Source organism: Poecilia reticulata, chromosome 8 (assembly GCF_904066995.2).
Source record: "Poecilia reticulata chromosome 8, P_reticulata-male-v2, whole genome shotgun sequence".
In the NCBI taxonomy this organism is placed as follows: Eukaryota; Metazoa; Chordata; class Actinopteri; order Cyprinodontiformes; family Poeciliidae; genus Poecilia; species Poecilia reticulata.
Window position 1 is genome coordinate 20,330,202 of NC_088837.1, and position 16,039 is coordinate 20,346,240.

Genomic DNA, 16,039 nt, shown 5'->3' on the forward strand with positions numbered 1-16,039 from the left:
TTATATTTCATAAAGCCAACAGTCAAGAAAACCACACAGGTTTGTTGTCTGTCCACTGAATGAATTCCTGACACATAGAAAGGCATCTTAGGGTTTTAATATCACACGACCATTATAACATTTGGAAAGCCATATATATATATATGAGCCGATGTAAAATGCATGGTGAACAGACAAAATCCATGTGACTGCCGTAGCACCTGTTGAAATGCGCACATTTTGAAAAGTTTTATGTGCTATTCTGAACCAAATCTATGTGACCGTGTAGCCACAGGAGATTTGATTATATCATCAGATGAAGCAAATAGACTCTGATTATGTCCAACTTCATTTCCTTCAAATTACTCTTGTAGAACCATAAGGGGTGCTGGAATATTATTTTTTCCTCTCGTGCATACTGTTTTTTTGACAGAATAACAATGTCACCATAATGAGAAACTCAGTAAGGCTCTTCACCTTATCTATGAATTTTCTTTCTGATGCATCAGCGGCACTATAATTATGTGAAGGCGCAAGTTCATGATCTTGCCTTTCATATTTAAATATAAAAAGATATGCTGATATGAGTAAGAATTGGACGAGTGTGCTCTGAGTTAAGCCTTTATTAGTTTTATTCATTCCTCGCATAACATTTGAGAATAATTCGCTTTCCAGACTGTCTAAGCAGGTAATCATTTTTATCACATTTGGAGTTTTGTTTGCCTAATCTAGGCCTGAAATATTAATCCAATCTCTCAAGTGCATCATATTTTTGAGCAGCTATAGATTTCATTAAGAAGCACCTCTTTCTGAAAATCAAAAACTCAAGAGAGATAATTAAGATCCAGTAGGCTTAGGAGAGGAAAAACAAGGTTTTTTGATTCATTTATTTGTTTTCTGCACTTCAAATGCAGGGTTTATCTCTGGCTTTATTAAACTGCATTTCATATTTATATGTAATATTTATTATTCACCAACCCTTAGTATCTCAAGCTGTTTTCTTCACAGCAGAATTTGAGCTCCTTCATACTGACAACGGTCCAACTCAGGAGCATGCCACTCCAGTGGAAAAAAAGATGTGCGCACAGATACCGTCTCTACTTATTAATATGTATAGCTTTTCTTCGGTGGGCTCCCTGTGGAATAAGAATCTGATAGAGTGTGTTGGGAAGAGCTGGGAGGCTTTGCTCCTCAGTCGTGGCCGTGCGTCTCTCGTGGGAAAAAAAAAAAAAAACGCTCTGAAAGTCACCGCCACCACCGGAGGTTAATTGCCACATTGTAAATCACTCAAGACAGTTTGGGAGCTGCTGGCATACGACTGCAGTTAAAGGATTCGGCGAACGGCCGCTGTCGACGGCTGAGCTTTTGTCATTCGCCAACACGTTATTAATGTGTCTTCCTTTCGCTCATATTGCAGGTGAGCTGAAATAATTGAAATACAAATATTGAGTCCTTTGAGTCATTTTAATCACAATGAGACCTCATTTTGATAACAAACAGTTCATTGTGTGCCTGCGAATCCAATCAAGGCACATTTTGATCAGGCTTCAGAGATTTAATCAGGGGTTCCCTGTGGCACCTGAGACAAAGGGAGCTTTATGGCAATTTAATTGTAATGCTTGAGAAAATGAAACAAAAATGTTGCTAATACATGTGAGTGGGATATCAACTTGCTGGTAATTCTTAGTAATCGGTGACCTTTCACCTGTCGTCATCGGTACGAGTTTCCTGCAGATACACAAAGACACTGTGACTGTTTCGGCCATATCTTTAATCGTGGCGTTAAATTTGCTATAATGTAATGCTGTATTGAAAAATGTGTGTCTAATAAATATAAATAAAATATAAAACAATGCAATTTATTCTGGCTTGTTGTTTCTGACATCCTCATACCAGGAAATGCTTTGCTCTCTAAATAAGGGGAAAACTCCTCCAGTGGCGCTTCATCATCATATTAACTTGTGGGATCTAACCTTGAGAAATGTACCAGTTCCTCAGGTTAGTGTTACCCTTTCAGCTGTTCTGTATCAGTCAATTAAATCACCAGGTATCAGTCCAGTAATCACACAGGAAATGTTCCTTAGTTTCATTAGGAAACCTAAGGATGATGTCAGATCATCCTGCTGCACAGCGCTGCAGTGGGGTGATTTCCCTCTCTGGCGGTTTCCCCAGTGCCTCTGCCGACCTTATCTTCTGCAATTATTTTTAAGTTCACATATATCAAGTGTGAATTGGATAGGAGTTTTTCTTTTTTGCTCATACATTCAAAATAGGTCGGAGAACTCGTGCGTATGACTGCAAACAGTAACCAAACTTGGCACCAAGCTGTCGCTGATTTAATAGTTCTGGATTCCTTTTAACTGCCGGTATGGATCATATTTATCATATTTCCCAATTGCACATCTTTTTCTATCTCGGGCATGGATTCTGTTTGCTAACCATCAGTCAAATCCAAATCTGTCCTGCTGCTGACATCTTGAAAATTGACAGAGTGAAGATGGACTTCCAAAGTCTGACTGACAGTGTGTTTGAAGTAAACTTTACCCATTTTCTCTTTAAAAGGGTCAGATATTTTGGTTGCAATTAATTTCTTTCTTCCTATATTTCGACATGCTTTTGTCAAATTGAAAACAATTTTAAATCTCTTTCCTGAACATAAAGATATGTAATGTCATGTCAAATTACCACTTAAGATCAGCAAAAGTAATTTAGATTTACAGCCGTTTTACATTCGTTTATTCAGATGGACAGATGGCAGCTCAAACTGTCTCATAATTACACAGAGCTGTAGTGTACTGCAATTACTTTATTTAAGAATAAGATGTCATTTGGATGTATACTTTTTAAGTGCTAGCCAAACAGTTTATATCCTTCAAAGAAATTAATTGAGCAAAGAACACTGTGTATTCTGAACACAAATATTCAGAATAAATATTCTGCTTGTCTCTTTCTCAGAAGCATTTCTCCTTATTCTTTTGTTTTCCCTTTTATACATTTATACTCCGTCTGCATTTTACTGATGTTAATCAACAGCCTGAAGGGTTTTCATTTCTTCTGTTACCCTCATATTGTCTTGCTCGTTGTCCATTACGGCTGGCTTTTTAAGATGGGCTTTAAAGTTCACTTTGGATGAACACATCTTACCACTTTTGTTGCTGGGGAAACCATGGGCAAATTGTTGAGAGCCGCCTGAGTGGGAGTTTGAGAGGCTGCAGAGACATGTCAAGTTTAAAGGACATTATTCTACAGCTACAAAGCATTTCAGTCGTTTATCCACATTTAAAGTAAAAAAAAAAAATACAGTATGCTTGGGAGCAAATACAGAGACAAATATTTAAAAAAAAAGGTCAGATCACAGCCATTACAGAATTAACATTTCTGCCCCTTTTTTTCCACTTTGGTATTGCTGTTCAGGTCATGAAACAGTCAGGCAAGAAGATTCTCACTTCTATATGATGAGAGAAAAATATGAGATAGACACAAAACTAAAACACAAATATATGAAAGGGGAAAATAGATAAATAAATAAACAAATAAACAAATACAATGCAACAATAGCCAAATGTTAATTTTCTGTGGCATCTGGCCACAATTTAAGGGTTTGTATATTATTATTATTATTATTATTATTATTATTATTATTATTATTATTATTATTATTATTATTATTATTATTATATTTTTTGACGAGCCAAATCAAAGTCTGAGAATCTGTAAAGCGTTGTTGCGCTCTGGTCAGTTTGTCAGAGTAAAATGAGTCTTGAAAAGAGCAAGTACATCTAGTTTTCCATTTCAAAATAAAACTCACCATGAATTCTGACCAGATGATGAACTAATGTTTCGATGCACAAAGCTGAGGTGTATTAATCATTTGTTATGTAGAGATGTGGCTGCAATGCCTCACATTTAATCGTTAAAATATCCTGGTTACATGCGGACCCTGGGCTCAGATGGGGATTTTATTGTGAAAAGATTTCTGCCATCGTGCAGTTTTGCACTGTGTTTAACTTAGCAACACCGCTTCCCCGGACAGGTTCGCTCTGTGCGTTGGCTGCCAGTCTTTATCCATCTGTTTCATCCCTGGACGCGCATTGTGGAGCTCGGAAACGGAACGGAGCCGGTGAGCCAAAGAGCCTTTTCTCTGACCGCTGTAGAAACAGACACATGTGTGGTATGTTGTCTGTGCTAAAAGTTTGGATTTGGGCGACATGGTTTTTGGTCCAGAATGTTTTAGGCGCACCTACTGCTGTGCTGACAGTGGAGGGAACGATACCTGTTCTTTGGAAAGTTTTAATTTCATAGATGGAAGACGAAGAGTGCTCATGGTTTGGTTTAACTTTTGGAGCCTGTGCGTAATTGCGCATACATGCATTTTTTTTTTTTTTTTACGCTTGTTGCTGTTAATTAAGTCCACGTTCACACATATCTCGAATAAACTAAGTATTAGGGATAAATGAGGTGTGAAATTAGAATACTGTTATCGTCTTTCATTGAACAGAGATGTTTTAAATTCGCACAAGTTAGACTTAAATGATACAACAGAAATTATATGTAAAAAATAAATATTCTCTAAGTTTGTTTGTGCATGTGTTTGAACTCACAATGCATATTAGTACAAAGTCCTGTTTCTTTGATATTATTTTTTTTAGTTTAGTTTTGTTTTCACAGCCTATTAATTAATTTCATATTATGTTAAGTACAATTACTTTTAATCTCTAGGGACATTATTACTGCAACATAAAGGATTAACACTCAATTTACCCTGTAGGCTTGTATTTTTAGAGTGAAATCATTGTAGTTTGTTCTTTAGCTATTCAGTCATAAGTTTAAAAGTAATATATAGCCTAATCCAACTAAAGCCCATCTTTAGTTTGATCTGGATTGGTTTTGAGATCTCTGCTGCTGTTGTAACAAATAAGAGGTCCAGTAATTCAAGTGAAAACAAACTGCAGCTATTATTTTGAGAAACTGAAATAGTGCTGCAACTTTATGGATGTTTTAAATATGACTGTAACTCCTGTTGAATGACCTTGTGCTGAATGTGTCTGCCTGTCCTGCTGCTGTGACAAAGTGTGCAATATTTTCTTCGACTTATTTGTATCTATTTTTTATTTTATTTAGATTTTTCTCTTTTTTTTTACTGTTGAAAAATAAATGTTGGCACTTTAGCCTTTCTTTCAAGAAAACAAACTACAATATACTACAATCAATTTAGTATATTTTTGGTTTATAGTACAATAATTACATATATGTTGACATGCATAACAATTTCAGCATGGCAATTTCGCTTAAGAAAAGCTTAGTCTTTTGTCGGCACTTACTTAAACCTCATTTCATAGAGCAAACCACATCATCATGGTGAACACAAATTAGAGGGGACTGTCACAATTAAAAAAATAAAGCCTTTATTTCATTTGACTTTTTCTGTTAGATAGTATTTTTGTGGGCATGCCAGGGACGTATCATCTCTGGATCATCAGTTTATGGTGTCTTTATTATCCCAAGAGGCAATTAGGTTTACATCTTAAAATAGGAGATGGTACAAAAACACAGTGACATTTTAAAATTCTATTAGTGGTGGACTTGCTTCTGTGCTTTGGATCGTTGTCCTACATAACAAAAATGTGTTTGAGTTGTAGGTCACAAATTCATGGGCATACATTGTCCTTGAAGATTTTTTTTTTTTGGTAGTAAGCAGAATTCAATTACATCAAGTTGTCAAAGTCCTGAAGCTGCAATGCATCCTAAGATCATTAAACTACTAGCTCATCCCAACTTTACTCGGTCATAAGGGTTTCCAATAGTAATGATTAAGTACCAGTTCAGTTTTTTAGAACCTACTTCACTGGGGATCCAAACATGGGAGCTGAAAATGCCACATCAGAAGACTGTCAGTCACTGATTTCGTCACAAGAGCAATTCCTCTACAATAATCTGACTTGCTATTTGTAAAAACTCACATCACCGACTGAGTGCAACAATGCCCTCCATTGTTGTGTTGTGTTTGTATCGCGTACAGTTTGCATCAAGCTGCTTTTTTCACTCTGGGATTGCCCAGCTACATGACAACCCCAATCACTAGAGATACTAAACAACCTGGACCGTGGAAAGTTGAGCCAAGTCGAGGCCTTCTGCTAAGGAGCTAGTGGAAAAGGGCTGGTTTGTGACTTTTACGTCTGGTGTAACAGGATGCAAAACTTCTTCTTTAGTCTTTTCAGTTCAAAGAATATTTTTCCAAAGGTCCTGGAGATCATAAAGATATTTTCAGGCATGTAGATGGGCTTTTGTGTTCTTTTTGGTCAGCAGAGATGTTTTTGGTTTCCCATGGATGCCATTTTTGTCCTGGCTTGTTCGTTGAATCATTTCCACAGATCTGTACAGCAGAAAGTAAAGTCCACAGTTATTTAGAAATTGTTCTGAGCTCTTTTTTGACCTAAAGTATTTTGTAGACCAGATCAGCATTTCCTGCATATATTTACCACTGTTTCATGTCTTCTTCACATAGTGTCCTGTAAGTGGTCATGTGGCATTAATTTATGTCTTATAAGAAACAGTGCAGATGATGTAAGAATTAAAACAGTTGAATGACATTAGATCAGAAGTTATTGAAAAGATTAGGAGGGAAGTCTGGAATAACGAATGCCCAGTCTTTCGAGCTGGCAGTGGATTGTTTCTAATGCGTCTAACTGCAGTACACTGTTCTTATATCATTTGTAATGGAATTTTTTTCCCCCCATTGCTTCTTAGTTTTTCTTTTGCCCTTTTTCTCAAATACTGATGCTGCTCACTTTGTAATTTAGGTTTCGGATTTTGCACTTTCCTGTCTTCTGGTGTTTTGGATTGACCTTCTTCTTACCCCCTTTTTTGCTGCTATTATCTGCACAATAATAACCTGCTGGGGAAAGCAAACCCCCCTCATCACGCTGAGAAAAGCACGCAGCAAGAGCCAGAAGGCCCAGAAAAATTGAATGTATACACTTTTGGATCGTTTATTGACCTCTCCGATCTCGCCTTTTCTGTATTCCTGCTGCACTTGATTCAGTAGCAGGATGCTGGAACTACAGAGAAAAGCCCAATGACCTTCAGTAAAATTCTCTGAAAAGATCTGTGCTAAGATTGTGACATACTCTCTGGTTGCTGCTGTCTGCCGTGCCAAAACAAATACACAGTTAATTCCCTTTTAGCTGAAGGGGAGCTTGGCATTGGTGGACGCTACCATTCCACCATTGCAAAGCAGAGCATTGCTGTTGTGTTTAACATTCTCTTCACACGCAGATAACTAACAAAGTACTGTAGTTTATTGTGCTCTTCATGCCTCAGACATACCAAGTTAGGTGCAGTTTGCTTTCTTGCTGTATCATTCATCAATGTTACAAATGTTGAAACTTGTTTTACGAAAACGGCAAAATAAATAAATGCTGACATTAATTTACAGTGATATCCCTGTATTATAATATGTATGATAACCCCAAAATTTTGTGTCACATGACTTAAATACTTTTATTTAAAAGAGAAAAGCGCAAATGACTCCACTCCCCAAAGGATATTAAATGTTGTCATAACTCATGTCATCCAAATGTCTTCAGAGTCCCTGTGGATGGTGATGCTGTGGGAAGGAATGATCTCTGGTAACGGTCCATCTTGCAACAAATCTGAAATATAGGAATTTCAAGGGAATACCAAAGGAAAATAGATCAAAACAATTTAAATTTAACCCATCCTTTCAAGTATTGTTGATGAGGTTGGAGGAGCGCTGTAACAATACTTTTTTAAATAACAGTCACTCGTCATATGCTTTTTTTTTCACAAAGTAACTCAGAGAATCTAACAAGTTGATAACTGGCTAATTATCCAGGCTACCTTCTCACACAACACGTAACAGACAGGCAACCGTCTATTAAAGTGCGTCAATGACAGTAGTAGTTGATCCGCCATTAGTTTCAGTGCAGCGACTTTCCAAATATTCAAATCTTTCTTGTGCAAAACAGAACTATGAAGGAGCGAGCAGCTGTGTTCCTAAACAAGTAAGGGAGGATTTTAAGCTGCTGAGATAGTGTGATGAATTATTTTAGAAGGTTGGAAATGTTTTAGAACCTTGGTATGTCTTGATACCAGTAAATGCTCCTTGCCGGTTGCTTCAAGCTGTGTTTCGACCAAGCTGGTATCCTAAACTAGTACAAGATGTGCAGGACTTTGGATGACAGGTGCAATCAAAGTGTGACTTCTATAATAAAAGGCACAAAATGTTGCCCTTCAAGACGGGCGATTCCGTTCCTGCGCCCCTCGGCCGTTGGCTGGCCCGCGGCGGTTGTTGCCCTACGTGAGGCCGGAGGTGGCAGACTTGGCAAGGGGTCAGAGATTTTGACAGCAGTACAGAGCCCATCTCAGGGCAAGCAGGCTTTTCTTTCTCCACGACCCTCCGCGTGGTTGACTGGCAGTACCGACCGGAGGTGATGGAGAAGACTTGGCGGAGGGCCGCCTGCGTCTCAGTCTGGAGAAACAGGGAGACCCGGTTTCATCTCCACATCATCGCCTCCTCTGTAAGCCCGGAGCCTAAACGAGAACAGAGCAGGCAGCGAAAAGTAAAACAAAATTGGGCGAGTCTGTGTTTGCACCTACAATAACATCAGGAGGTAAATTGCATCAGTACATTTCAACCATTATTCAATCTAATTTTAATTTGTTACGAAATGATTTTCCTCATTAACAGAAGGCAGCAGAAGGCAGCCTAACTGCACCATGCGTACACACACTTTCACACGCACTTGTAATGACTCACAGTAGCGCCAGTGTTGCAACGGTACATTCACTAACGCAAACACACGCGTGTACACAACGGTGCATTTATGGCATCAGGCAGCCAGTAAATGACGCTGCTCTGAGGCTGAACACTGGCTGAGTGTTTCCAGCCGTACACCTTCCCAAGCCCGCCACGTAAAAACAACAAAAACTAAATAGACTGCTTGTTTGGATCCAGCGGAACTCCACAGGAAGGGCAGTGGCCGAATTACTTGATCAAAAGCATGCTTTTATAGACAGCTTCCCAGAGTATATATATCTGTTTGTGTTTTGAATTGATATTTTTTTTCATTTAAATGTTTCCTGTGAGCTCTACTCTCACACCTGGTGACTGCCAAAGGCCTCCACTGGACGTTGTGCGGGTTACTCACCTCGCTAAAGTGTGTAACAGCCATCATAGCAACAGACGTGAGAGTGTTACTCACTTACTTGCTGCGTGTCAAAACTGATTAGGTGTGAGATGACTAGTTCTCAGACTGATCCTGTGAACGTGTCAGTCCAGTTCCTGTCGTTTTCCTGGCTTTCCACTGTTAGGATTATAGAAATGATATTCAGATTAGAGTGTCCCCTTAAATTAATAATAAAACTAATAATCTCAGAGGATATTATATCAAATATTTCTCTTTCAGAGCTAGATATGCTCCAACTGCCCTCTTAAAAAGTGCTTAATCCTACATAAGTCATTCAAAAAAAGTGCATTGTTTATAAAAGATTTGCTTGAAATGTTCGAAGTGCTTCTTGTAGAATGCTCCATATATTGCACCAAAACATCTTAACATCGAAAGAGATCCAGGGTCGGTTATGAAGCATTTCTGTTTTGTTTTTCTTAACAAATGCTCTTTATCCAGTCTGAGGGAGCTTTAGCCACTTTGTGAACAACGTGGTCACACTTGTCTGTAGATGTGCAGAGATTGTAGAAAGAGAATCCCCCAAATATATACCTGTAATAGCAGTGAAAGTTTGTTTTAAAATGCTTAGACTGGGAAAGATAAATACAGACACAAGTGTTATGTCCTGAGTTGTTTTTAGTTATTTTTGAGGTTTGGGTTCTCCGTATTCCTTAGTCTCGTTCTTTGATTAGATCAGTCTTGTTTCAGTTTTACTTGAGTTCACCCCTTCTTAGTGTCTATGTTTATTTCTTCTCTCTAGTTAGTACTTGTTACCCTCATTAATTATATTTCCTAGCTCTAATCATTTTTTAGTGTTAGATTCATTTCACAGTCTCTTCTGTACTCTCCCTCGCCCTTTCTTCCATTGTCTTTCTCTCTCTCTCTTCAGCCTCCCTTCTGCTCTTTCCCCTCACACCTGCAACTCGTTAACTCATCAGCCCCGTCTATTTTTTAATTTTTTATTTTTTTTCCCCCCAGCATTCATGCTCACTGTATTTAAACCCCTCTCCTGCTCACACTCCTAGCTGGCTCCTCCCATTATACTCTGTTAGTTCCCCACTCCAGCTCATGTTCTCCTCATATCTTCTTGCTGGTTTTTGTCATAAGAGGATTTATGGTGTGTGTTTTGCCCTGGTTCCCTGTGATTTTTGTAAGTCTTTTTTGTTCATCATTGTTTATCAAATATGCCTAATCTACAAGCTGCCTCTCCCTCTCTGCATTTAAGTCCACCAATAACCAATACACACCATGACAACAAACCACACTTTTCAGATTTTTTTAATTATTTGTAAGCCATGCATAATTTTCCTGCCACTTCACACTTGTGCACCACTTTGCGTTTCCAGTGTATGAAGTGTGCTTCACTAACGAATTCTTAATCTGTTGCTATTGGAAGGAGATGATGGTGGAAAGTTTGATGCAATCCCTGGAAGGCATAAATAGATAACTGTGTGTTTCCACGGCTATTGGTTCCTCATGTTGAACCTGCATGTCAAGTAAAAAGATCGCAGCAGATGTCAGGTATCACCTTTGCTGTAGGACATTTGATTAAGACAGTCGAAAAATGTCTAAAAATTTGAAGGCGAGGCAGCCATTTTATAAAAGGATGATGTGAAACAGAGTTTTTTTTTGTTGTTTTTTTTTTTGGTGGATGGTGTCATATTTTTAGCCAGGACTTTCAGTTATGTTTTCAGACTGACAGTCTATGTGAATGAGACATTTCCATTTCCCTTTTACTCTTCCCCTGCTTCTGAATGCTAAAGATAACTAGCAGCCTCAGATACCTTCTGGTTAGTTCAACGGAGCAAATGGTTGAGTTTGCAACACAACCTGCGCCAAAGGAGGTCGCACCAAAACATTTACAAACATTTACATCTAGTTTAGTGACTTACAAACACACAATGGCTGTCCAGACAGGAAGTTAATGTTGGCTCAGGTCAATGCTGAAGATAGGTTTGTGATGCCATCGCTGACGTAGCTGCTGACTAAGAATTGCTTATGTCAGATGGCTGTACTCTTTTATCCATTTTTGCCGTCTCCTTCCAGCAAACCAGGACTTAGCAAACTGAACTGCGGTGGCCTGGCCTTTGATTAAAAGTCAGATTAGTCCCCTCTTACAATATGTGGGCTAAGCAGCTTTTGGAAAGTGAGATTGTTTATTCTTCCCGCATCAGCTTTCACACTGTTCAGCTTGTGTGCTTTTTCCAGCGTTATCTTCCACGGTCCATTTTCTCATTTAAAGTCGAGGTGTTTTTCATTTTTCTGTTTCGCGAGTGTGTGGGTGATGTGCGTTTGCACGCTGTTTGAGGCCTCTTATCATCGGTGTCAAACTGGTGGGCTGAGAGTGGACGAGGCCAGCTCTGTGCTCTCCAAGATCGCACATTAACTCCACTTCCTCCAGTTTAAAAATCCCTCTTAGCCCTTCAGAATACAGCTGACGCACACATTGACTCACTGATCCAGCGAGTCCGTTCTGCTAACTGCTTTGATTCACCGTGTCTCTCCCCGTTTCTTAGCTGATCGGGGACTTGCAGATTCTCCAGCCCATTCATCGTTTCCTGAGCGGTGTTGAAAGGACTGTCATGTATTTTCTTAAAGACGAAATTGAACTTCGCTGTACGAGAGGGTGAACCCCACTTCGACTGCATTAGTTATCAGCTTGACTTTGTCTCTCCCAGCAGCCCAGTTCAAGTCATCACAGTCTCATGCCAGCCTGACAAGCCCTATAATTGAACCATATATTTTTCCACAATCACAGAAGGGGGACGTTTCTCAGTGCGCCGCTTTAGAAAACATTTCTGTTGACAAGCCATAGGCCACCGGGCTGGGTTAACGTTCACAACAAAGCTGCTGTCATAGAAGGGGTGTGATGAAAAATAGGGAGGACGAAGGAACGGATGGCTCCAGCAGAGACGTCTGAGCTTTTTCCACCAAACGAGGAAGAGGACAGACATTAAGAGCTTTCCTTAAGTGTACTTGACCTGCATGTCATCCCTTTAAACGGTATTTCCAAGACTCTCAGTCTTGAATATTTTTGCCTTTTATCGAGAAAGTTAAGAAAAACATTCATTTTCAAACAAAAAAATATTTGCGTCTTTATCTTTACTATACAAAGGAGCTAACGTGGGTTTTATTATTGTGATTACACAATTTAGTACCTAATCTAATATCTATTAATCAATTTTTCAGCAAATAGAATAGAAATGTCCTTCATTGTCCCTTTGAGGGGAAATTCACAGAGAGGTATTTTTCCTTTATGGGACAAATTCCCGGAGAATTTGTCACAAAAGTTTGTTTTTCTTTAAAATAATTTCATATCAGAAACCCATAAAACAGACTAATGCATCTTAATATGGGCCTTTAACCCAGTATGCATTTTCTTTTTTGTTTTTCTTGTACTTTTATTTTTGTAGCTATAATTTGGCTTCAATTCAAGATGAAAGAGATCAACTTTGTTGGGACTTCTGTTACGTGGGTCATCTCCTAGCTTCGTAGAGTATATAATGAGACTCCTCCATCATGGTGAACTTTTTGAGGTAGGTCCACACCGCTTTTCCTGAGCTTGTGTTCACATCCAGCCCCAGAAGCATTCCTTTGAAATCTGCTTTGAGGTAGACGGATTCCTCACAGATGGCACCTTGTTCTCCTGGTTGCTCAAGGTTGGATACACTGGGGCCTTCAGAAGGAAAGCGGCACAGGGGCTGGATCAGTAGAAGGACACACATTGGAGCTCTGTATTTTAGTATTTACCTTCCTCCTCCCACCTCAGGTGCCTTCCTGTGCTCTGCCATGTTTTCGCTGTCTCTATATGCGAGGCTTTTAAGACACATAATACTAGTGTAGTGCGCTTTCTTCTAATTTCCTTGTCCAAGATTTGATTTTCTACAGCCAGATGTTAATTTAACCAGAGCTCCTGTCTTTCTATCAAAGAGAGAAAAACAAATGTTGTAAAAATGAGAAAGAGCTTTTTTGGAAAAAAAAAAAAAGTTTTTCAATCTGTTGGTACTGCTCAGGGTTTTATCTAAACCTGCTTAGCGCTCGGCTTTCAGTATGGCAAAATAGGTGTTACATAAATGACAGAATATCCTTGACAGCCACTTTGTGCATGCTAAAAGCCTTCTCCTGGGTTAGTGTTGATATTAATGATCCCACTCAGTGTTTTTTGAAGTGCTTGGATGTTGAGCTGCGAATCTAGGAACGAAGGAGTGGCTCTGACCTTGTCCCACTTCATGGATTTGCTCTGGTTTCTGGCTAATAGAGTACGCCCTATTCTTTCTCCCACAACATGCACTCAAAATAACTTTGGCATGCCCCATTAGGCAGTATCGTAATTGTTAACATCGCATACTTTGTCCTTGGCACATATTACCTCCTTCATTTAAATGTCAATCCCAATTAAACAAGGGGGCTGAGAAGATAATTGTTTTAGCTGAGAACAAGTGTGGCGTTTCAGCTTCAATTGACTTTATCAGGGTTTTTGGGAACTTGCTTGCTGACTGAAATGGAACCGAGACCAACTAAACTACTTGGATTTATAGTCAATGTAAAAGATATGTGATGTGTCCATTAGTAGTAATTCCGGATATTTTTAAATAATAGCCTTTCATGCAGATTGAGAGATGGCAGACATTGATACTAGGTCTAAAATTAGACTAGAGTTTCTCACATTTGTTGTACTTCATTAAGGGATATCAGAGTGAAGGGGGTTGGATACAAATGCAATTCTGCACTTTTATGATAAATATTTGAAAAGTATGTTTCTCCTTTCATGTTTGAACTATGGTTTACTCTGTGTTGGTCCAAATCCCAATAAAGTGATCCTGTAGTTATTGCATGCTAAAGTGCACAGCCTTGCTATTATCTCTCCTTAGTTTTCAAACAAGCCTTAGTGGTTGTTTGGCTTCTAAAACTGCTGCTGGTCTTGTTGTTCCTGATGCAGTGACAGAATGTGACAGATGTTTAATTCCTCCTACATTGCACCAGGCCTAACCAAGAGTTTCCAAATTTTTCTCCTCTTTCATCTGTTCTTGGGTTAACAGTCGTTGTTTCTCTCAGTGTATCCCACACCTAGAATCATGTTCAACTGTGAGGGAACCCCATCCCTCTATTGCTCTAGAAAGCAACAGCGCAACCATGAGGTTCTGCACAGAGTGGTGCCAGCCTGGGGGTTTGGCATGTCGTGGCCTACCGCTGCACACAGGGACATGCATATGCTAAATCCATTCCCAGCAGTGCAGTGCAAAGAGGAATGCTTCCAGGTTTAAACCACTTTTCGCAGCTGGATGATAGGACTTCCGGCAGTGGAAGGTCAAGGCAAACGGGGACTGGCATCCATTTCCTCTTTGGTGTTGGAACACTTAAATAAGGTATTTTCAGAGGACGATGTTCACGCTTTGTTGTTTGGGTGGTACATATTATGTGATATTCTAGTCGCTTTCTCGTTGACAATGTGCAAAGCATCAGCGGCCGCATCTAATTGCAGGTGGAGGTGCTCCTATTGGCAAGCAATAGCGGTGTTGTCATGGGGATGATGTGTGGACCTCTTTTCCTGCACTGGAGTGAGTCAGTAGGTAGTGCTTGACTGCCCACCAACCAAAATGTGCAGAAGCTCTCTCTCTTGCTTTCTCGCAGACACACACACACACGCGCACATGCACGCGCGCGCACACACACACACACACACACACACACCCACGCACGCACGCACACATGGCTTCTTATGTAGAACATGGCATTATAGCAGAGAGGATGAATCAGTGCACTCTTGAGCATCTCGACGTGGAGGAGGTGCTGGAAGATAGGGTTGTCTTGGTTGATCTAGTCACTTAGCGCAGGCAAGAATGAATCAGTGTTACCTGCTTTTTAAATTAGCACTCAAAGGCCACAAGTGACTCACATCATTTGCATTGCTGCTTTCTATTTTCATACTAATGTGCTGTGTGCTGAACACCAGCCTGCTCGTGTAGATTTGATAATTTTGTCTAACTTTTTATAGCATCTGTCATTCTCCATCTGTGTTTGTCTTGCTTTTCTTCACCCTTCCATCTCAACCCACCTGTCTCTTATACCACCGATCTTACAGCCTCTACTGCGTTGCTCTCATGTCTCCCATCAGGACAACAGATGAGGTGAGGTACCAATAGAAATATCTCGGGGCCCCTTACCGGCCACCCAGAGAAGCAGCACAGAGGGAAGAGGTGTAGGAGGGAAGGGATTAGATAATAATATGCACATGAAATGCTTACAAAATGGAGAAAGAAGGTACGAAGGTACTGCATTGTGAAGACAAGACTTCATGATCATGCTGAAAGCTTTTTCCAGCACATAAACCTAAGCACTCGCTGCATCACTTCTCCTGCTTTCCATCCTTCTTTTTTGTGGTGCAGTTGTCCCATCATTCAGCCTGCCATGCTTTTTCAGCAGTTCTGAGAGGCCATTCCTTTTCTCTGCCTCCTGCCTGGTCTATAGCTCTTACGATTGTTTTGTAGATTACATAATAAAGTGTTCTGCACTGGTGTTGAAAGCAGTTGGGTGTTTGTATCTGATTCAGTTTAGTTACTTTCTGCATTCACATGTAAAATAATTCTGAGAATGTTGTAGTGGTATCAAGTGTTTTTCTGCCAATGCTGTAATTACAACACAGCTTCCAGACCCTGCTAAAAGTCTGATTTCATTGATAAACAACCTAATGTGCTACCACCAGAAGGTGCACTTTTAACAGTTTTTCAAAATGTTTAAATTCTTGCTCATTAGGGCTTACATGTTTTCTGCAGGATTATGGAAATTAGGAGCATCATTGCTGTGGCACACATGTCCACAACACATATTCTCAGCTATAGTACCCCAAGCTAAAATGGATTTAAACTGGGCAT

The 16,039-nt window shown here is 39.7% G+C and overlaps 1 protein-coding gene across 2 annotated transcripts in view; it reads left to right on the plus strand.

The window, feature by feature from the left end:
- The first annotated feature begins 3,674 nt into the window (after positions 1–3,674).
- znf385c (zinc finger protein 385C) overlaps positions 3,675–16,039 on the plus strand; it is a 139,469-nt gene continuing 127,104 nt past the window's right edge. Inside the window, exon 1 of one of the 2 annotated variants that reach the window (XM_008417065.3) lies at positions 3,675–4,099. Coding sequence is in view for 1 of the 2 variants with exons in the window: in XM_008417064.3 (XP_008415286.1) it covers positions 4,144–4,150 (7 nt within the window). In the remaining variant the exon portion in view is untranslated. Of the gene's footprint in view, positions 4,100–4,128; positions 4,151–16,039 lie in introns of those variants that run through there. The other variant, XM_008417064.3, reaches the window with a different exon arrangement.